This window comes from Mauremys mutica, chromosome 5 (assembly GCF_020497125.1).
Source record: "Mauremys mutica isolate MM-2020 ecotype Southern chromosome 5, ASM2049712v1, whole genome shotgun sequence".
Lineage (NCBI taxonomy): Eukaryota > Metazoa > Chordata > Testudines > Geoemydidae > Mauremys > Mauremys mutica.
In genome coordinates, this window is record NC_059076.1 from 143,752,840 (window position 1) to 143,760,157 (window position 7,318).

The 7,318-nt window shown below is 67.6% G+C and overlaps 1 protein-coding gene across 1 annotated transcript; it reads right to left on the reverse strand.

Moving 5' to 3' along the window:
* Positions 1–4,287, reverse strand: LOC123370748 (neurofilament light polypeptide-like). Its single transcript, XM_045017525.1, has 3 exons — positions 3,168–4,287; positions 2,121–2,245; positions 1–1,285 (listed from the first exon to the last, which is right to left on the reverse strand). The coding sequence occupies exons 1-3, from the start codon at positions 4,158–4,160 to the stop codon at positions 1,234–1,236; spliced, it is 1,170 nt and encodes a 389-aa protein (XP_044873460.1). The 5' UTR covers positions 4,161–4,287; the 3' UTR covers positions 1–1,233.
* Between the last annotated feature and the right edge of the window lie 3,031 nt (positions 4,288–7,318).

Sequence of the window (7,318 nt, forward strand, 5' to 3'; positions counted from 1 at the left end):
CTGTGGGGGAGTGGGGCAGGAGCCCTGGCTGGGGGGGAGCTCCCAGCAGGGGGCGCTGTGGGGATTGTGACCCTGCGCTGCTGCGTTACAGGGCTGCGCTCATCCCCCCAGTTCTCACCAGCCCCCAGCGACAGTCTCGGGCTCAGGTTAATGCCACGGGGCTTTTATTGAGGTGCTTCCATTGCTGGCACAGGCAGCGTGGCAGTGCCAGGCCGTCCTGGCGCCGCTCCGAAAGGGTGGCTGGTGCAATGATTGGGAGACATGACGGGTTGGGCCTGCCCCACACTGACTGCTGCAGGAGAGCTGCCTACCGGGGGCACTGTGCTGATTAGCCCCACACCCCCTCCGCCTGCATGGGGGCTCCCCGGGGGAAGTTCCAGGGACGGCTGGACTGGGCCCTGTGGTGGCCGTGAGCGCCCCCTGCAGGAGAGGCTGGGCTGGCTCCTGGCTCTGTGGGAGGCAGCTCCGGGGTGTCGCAGCAGGGCCAGGGGAATGGGCTACAGCTCGCCCTGCCTGCCCCCCGCTGCCCCCCCTGCGCTGTTTGCCCCCTTACAGCAGGGGGTGCAGCCTGGTCAGCCCTGCCCCCTCATGGGGGGTGCAGCCTGGGGGCGGCCCTCCCTGTTGGCAGGGCAGTGCTGCCTGCGCCCTGCTGCGCTTCTCCCTCGGCACGGCCGGGGTGGGCAGCTCCGAGGGGGGACGTCACTTGTGGTTTCGCCCTCCGGGCTCCGGAGAGGGCACATGCTGCTTGCGGTTCAACTCCCGGTGCCCGGGGGACGTCACTTGGGTAGGAGGCAGCTCAGCCTCCGGCTGCAGCGAGAGGCCATCCGCGCCGGGGAGCCCTGCTGGGGCCCAGAGGTACCGGGGGGGGGGCAGGCGCTGGGCTCCTGAGGACATCCCCAGGAGGCCTTGTCCAGCGGGGCCTGGCCATGCTCAGCACAGCGCGGGGAGGGGCTGGAGTCCAGGACGCTCCTGGCCTCTCCCTGCAGTGGGGACGTGGGGTCTGGCGCCTGCCCCTGCTGGGACAGGGCGGAGATGGGGCAACGAGGCCACGGGGCTGCAGCCAATGAGACGGGGGCTCTCTGCGCCTGGCCGCTGGTGAACGGCCCTGCGGGGCAGCTGCCCGGCTCCCTCAGCACAGGGGTGACGGGAGTGAGTGGAGGGGTGTGAAGGGGACAGGGCAGCAGGGGGTAGGGGGTGACTGGGGGCTGCTCTCCTGCTGCAGGCCCCCGCTGATCACAGGGGGGACGAGTAGCTCAGCCGGATCTCTTCCCCCTCCAGCAGCTTCCTGTAAGACACCCAAAGGGGATAGCGCAGGTCAGCCCCTGCCCACGCAGGGAGCAGCACCGCAGCCGCCTGACGGGCCGAGCTCCGAGCCCTGCCCCAGCACGCTAAACCCGGGGCGGGGGGGGGTCTCCGGCCCGACCGGGCGGAGCTGCTCCAGGTCCATCCAGCAGGGGGCGGTGTCCCCCTGTGACCCAGGGAGCGACCTGGGCATGGAGTGATTCTGGGGGCTGCCGCGCGGGGCCCTGTCCAGGGCCGCCCAGAGGATTCAGGGGGGCCGGGGCAAAGCGGGGGCGCTGCGGTGCCTGTACTCACCCGGCGGGCGGCGGTGCGGGTCTTCGGCGGCATTTCGGCGGCGGGGGGCCCTTCAGTCGCTCTGTGTCTTCGGCAGCACTGAAGGGCCCCCCGCCACCGAAATGCTGCCAAAGACCCGGACCACCACCGAGCCAGGGCTCGCAGGGCCCCTGTGGGGCCCAGGGCAAATTGCCCCACATGCCCCCCCCCGGGGGGCCCTGGCCTTGTCCATAGCAGGGAGATCTGTGGGGCAGAGCTCGCTGCCCTCGCGTTGGGGCGCCATGGGGCTGGCGTGTCCCGCAGCAAGACGGCCCGAGGGCAGCCAGCAGCATGTAATGCTTGGCTCTTCCCCCCTTAGTGTGGGGGTCGGGATCCTTCTCCCCACAGCACCAGCAGGGGAGGAAACTGAGGCGAGAGGGGGACACAGTGCAGGGCTGGGAACCAAACCCAGGAGTCCTGACACAGCCCACCCTGCAGCCCGCCCCCCAGGGACAGCCGCTGCCTCCTGACGCCTGGGGGCCCAGGCAGAGCTGGGGAGCCAGTACCTGTAGGCGGCGATCTCGATGTCCAGCGCCATCTTGACATTGAGCAGGTCCTGGTACTCCCGCAGGTACCGCGCCATCTCCTGCTTGGCCTCCCTGATCTCCTGCTCCAGGCTGGCCACGCGCTCCTGGCAGGGAGAGAGGCCTGGCTGGTCAGTGCCGCCTGGCTGGTCAGTGCCGCTCTCAGCCCTGGGCCTGCCGCCTCTGAGCCCGCGGGGTCACAACCCAGCCCCAAGCCCCACTCCCAGCCAGGTCTCAGCGCCTTCACCCCCTGCACCATCGCTCCCCCACCCAGCTACCCCAGCCCCCCACTGGGCAGAGCTCCCAGCCTCCAGGCCCCACGGCCGGAGGCGCTAGGGATGGAAAAGGCTCCAGGGCTGGGGGCAGAGCTTTCCCAGGCTCTGAATGCCCCCACCCGGGGGCTCCCCGCCCTGCCCAGACAGACGCATTGCCCTGCCAACGCTTCCCATGATCCCCGGCCCATCTGGCCGCCTTTGGGGCACGGCCCAGTCGCCTCCATGGCATTCATGCCCTCAGGGCGTCTGAGCCAACGCAGCACTTCTGCCGGCTCCTGGCGGCTCCGAGCCGAGCGCAGGGCCACGGGGACCATCCCTCTGAGCTGGGGAGCGGGACCGTCCCGCCTGGCGAGGGCCCCTGAACTGGCTGCAGCAGGGAGAGCAAAGTTCTGCTCCAAAGCGAGCGCTCCCCTCCCTTCCCCCACTCTGCTCCCAGTGCCCCTCAAACGACTCGGCCAATGGCCCTGCTCCCCCTGGCCCGGAGCTGCCCTCTCCCAAGGATCGAGGGCACTTCCCAGGCTCCCTCCTTGTGCCTGGTGCCAGCCCCTCCCCGTGCTGCTTGTGGGGAGGGCCTCAGACCCTGGCAAGAGGACCTGGTCCCAGCTTCCTGGCCGTGCCACGGCGGCTAAATGAAGCTGAGAACCCAGGAGTCCTGGCTCCAGGCCCGTGCACCTGCCCTCCACAGGCGAGGGAGCCTGGCTTGCCCTGCAGGCCCAGCTCCTCCTGCCCCACACCAGGCAGGCCCTGGCCTCACCTGGTACGTGGCCACCTCGCGGCTCTGCCTGTCCTCCACGCTCTCCAGCTGCTTGTTGAGGGAGTCGATGACGCTGCGCAGGGCCTCGACCTCGGCCGAGCGGGACTGCAGCAGGCGCCGGTACTCGGCCGTCTCCTCCCGCATGGACCTCACCGCCTCGTTGTTCTTGCTGGCCAGCTCGGCCACCGAGGCGAACCTGGTGCGGTACCAGTCTTCGGCCGCCTGCATGTTCCTGCCGGCCAGCGTCTCATACTGCGCCCGGATCTCCCGCAGCGCGGCCGCCAGGTCGGGCTTAGCTCCCGCCAGGCTCACGTCCACCGGCAGGCTGGCCGCCTGCACCTGGGCTGACAGCTCGGCGCTCTCCTGCCCGAAGACCTTGTGGAGGAAGGAGATCTCCCCCAGCAGGGAGCCGATGCTGCCCTCCACGTCGCTGTTCGCCAGCGCGGCCTGGCCGGCCTCCTCCCGCACCTTCTGCAGCGTCTCCTCGGCCTGCAGCCGCAGCTGCGCCTCCTCCTCATACCGCTCCTTCAGCTGGCTGCAGGAGTCGCGCAGCTGGTCCCGGCGGGCCTCCATGCGCATCTTCTCGCCCGCCTCCGCCTCCAGCAGGCCGCGCAGGCTGCGCAGCTCCTGCCGGTACAGCAGGTGCAGGCGCGAGGGGTCCTGCTGCTTCTGCCGCAGCGCCTCCAGCTCCACCAGCAGCACCTTGTTCTGCTGCTCCAGCCGGTGCACCTTCTCGATGTAGGTGGCGAAGCGGTCGTTGAGGTCGACCAGCTGCTCCTTCTCCTGGGCCCGCAGCCCCAGCAGCTCTGCGTTCAGGCTACTCACCTGGGACAGGTCCAGCTTCTCCAAGGAGGCGACGCACCCCGAGCGCTTGGCGGGGGCCAGCGCCGGCCGGTGCAGGGCGTACAGGGAGGAGGAGACAGTGGACTTGGTGGAGCGGACGCTCCGATACTCCTGCCACGGCTTGCGGAAGCCATAGGGGTCATAGCTCATCTTGGCCAGGGCAGCTGCAGGTGGGGGGAGCAGGGGTGGTAGGGAGCAGAGCCAGCAGCTGCAGCGGGGGGGCGGGGGGAGCAGAGCCAGCAGCTGCAGCGGGGGGGCGGGGGGCACAGCCAGCAGCTCCAGCACCAGCCACAGCTCTGCACCAATGCCGAAATGCTGCAGTGCCCTTGCCTTTATATAGGGCCTGCCTCCCCCCTGCCAGCGTGCGGGGCCAATCAGAGCGCGCTGCAGCGAGCAGCAGGAGCAGTTCGCTGGTTCTCGGAGCCCAGGAGCCGGGAAGAGAAGAGGGAGGGCACAGCCGGCTGCGAAGCGGCTGCACGCTGGGGCCCGCCTGCCCCACTCCGGGTGCCCCCTGCACCCCCCATGTCCAGCCCTCGTGGGGTCCCGGGGTCCCCCCAGACTGACCCATCTCGCTGCAGCTGTTACCCTGGGACTCCTGCTCGGAGTGTGACACAGGCAGCGCGATCTGCGCCAGGGAGCGGGCAGGAGCCGGGGCGGAGCTCCCAGCTACCCCCATGCCAGCAGGGGGCACTGTGGGGCAGGACGGGCTCCCTGGCTGGGGGGGCGGAGCTCCCGGCTACCCCAGTGCCAGCAGGGGGCGCTGTGGGGCAGGACGGGCTCCCCGGCTGGGGGGCGGAGCTCCCAGCTATCCCCGTGCCAGCAGGGGGCGCTGTGAGGCGGGGCGGGATCCCTGGCTGGGGGGCGGAGCTCCCGGCTACCCCCATGCCAGCAGGGGGCGCTGTGGGGCAGGACGGGCTCCCCGGCTGGGGGGCGGAGCTCCCAGCTATCCCCGTGCCAGCAGGGGGCGCTGTGAGGCAGGGCGGGATCCCTGGCTGGGGGGCGGAGCTCTCGGCTACCCCAGTGCCAGCAGGGGGCGCTGTGGGGCAGGACGGGCTCCCTGGCTGGGGGGCGGAGCTCCCAGCTACCCCCGTGCCAGCAGGGGGCGCTGTGGGGCAGGTCGGGCTCCCTGGCTGGGGGGCGGAGCTCCCAGCTACCCCCGTGCCAGCAGGGGGCGCTGTGAGGCAGGGCGGGATCCCTGGCTGGGGGGCGGAGCTCCCGGCTACCCCAGCGCCAGCAGGGGGCGCTGTGAGGCGGGGCGGGATCCCTGGCTGGGGGGCGGAGCTCCCGGCTACCCCAGTGCCAGCAGGGGGCGCTGGGGGGCGGGGCAGGATCCCTGGCTGGGGGGCGGAGCTCCCGGCTACCCCAGTGCCAGCAGGGGGAGCTGTGGGGTGGGACAGGCTCCTTGGTGGGGGGCGGAGCTCCCGGCTACCCCAGTGCCAGCAGGGGGAGCTGTGGGGTGGGACAGGATCCCTGGGGGGGGGGGGCAGGAGCCCAGTGAGGCCAGGCTGGGGGGGCTGGGCCAGGTGGCCCCAGGGACGGGGCCGCAGTTCTGGGTTCGGAGCAGGTGGGCCGCTGGCCAGCGTGGGGCTGGGGCTGCCTTTGGCCCCGCTGGGTGTTAGGGACATGGGGAGCGAGCGGCTGCCCCTGACTCCTCGCGTGGGGCGTCTCCCATGGGGGCAGCTGGAGGCCGGGGTCCCCATGGGGGGAAGGGTCCCGCTAGTACCGGCCGAGAGCCTCGCGGGGGGAGCATCTTTCCCGCCAAGCTCAAAGCTCCAGGCACCTAATGGGGGGGGGGGAGCAAGGAGGCTGCACAACACACACCGGGACACACACACACACAGGGACACACAGCCACAGTGATACGCAATGACACACACACAGCGGGACACACACACACGGATAGACACACACACACACACAGTGACACACAGCCACAGCGATACGCAATGACACACACACACCGGGACACACACACACAGTGACACACAGCCACAGTGATACGCAATGACACACACACAGCGGGACACACACACACGGATAGACACACACACACACAGTGACACACAGCCACAGTGATACACAATGACACACACACAGCGGGACACACACACGGATAGACACACACACACACACACAGTGACACACAGCCACAGTGATACGCAATGACACACACACAGCGGGACACACACACACAGTGACACACAGCCACAGTGATACGCAATGACACACACAGAGGGACACACACACACTGATAGAGACACACACACACACAGTGACACACAGCCACAGTGATACGCAATGACACACACACAGCGGGACACACACACACAGTGACACACAGCCACAGTGATACGCAATGACACACACAGCGGGACACACACACACGGATAGACACACACACACACACAGTGACACACAGCCACAGAGATACGCAATGACACACACACAGCGGGACACACACACACGGATAGACACACACACACACACACAGTGACACACAGCCACAGTGATACGCAATGACACACACACACAGCGGGACACACACACACGGATACACACACACACACAGTGACACACAGCCACAGCGATACGCAATGACACACACACAGCGGGACACACACACACGGATAGAGACACACACACACAGTGACACACAGCCACAGCGATATGCAATGACACACACACAGCGGGACACACACACACGGATAGACACACACACACACACAGTGACACACAGCCACAGTGATACGCAATGACACACACAGCGGGACACACACACACGGATAGACACACACACACACACAGTGACACACAGCCACAGTGATACGCAATGACACACACACAGCGGGACACACACACACAGTGACACACAGCCACAGTGATACGCAATGACACACACAGCGGGACACACACACACGGATAGACACACACACACACACAGTGACACACAGCCACAGTGATACGCAATGACACACACACAGCGGGACACACACACACGGATAGACACACACACACACACACAGTGACACACAGCCACAGTGATACGCAATGACACACACACACAGCGGGACACACACACACGGATACACACACACACACAGTGACACACAGCCACAGCGATACGCAATGACACACACACAGCGGGACACACACACACGGATAGAGACACACACACACACAGTGACACACAGCCACAGCGATACGCAATGACACACACACACAGCGGGACACACACACACTGATACACACACACACACACAGTGACACACAGCCACAGCGATACGCAATGACACACACACCGCGGGACA

Coding starts and splice junctions, on each gene's coding strand:
- LOC123370748 (XM_045017525.1), bottom strand. CDS start 4,160: ATGAGCTATGACCCCTATGGCTTCCGCAAGCCGTGGCAGGAGTATCGG. Junction 2,246..3,167: donor GCGAGGTGGCCACGTACCAG/GTGAGGCCAGGG, acceptor TCTCCCTGCCAG/GAGCGCGTGGCCAGCCTGGA. Junction 1,286..2,120: donor ATCGAGATCGCCGCCTACAG/GTACTGGCTCCC, acceptor GGTGTCTTACAG/GAAGCTGCTGGAGGGGGAAG.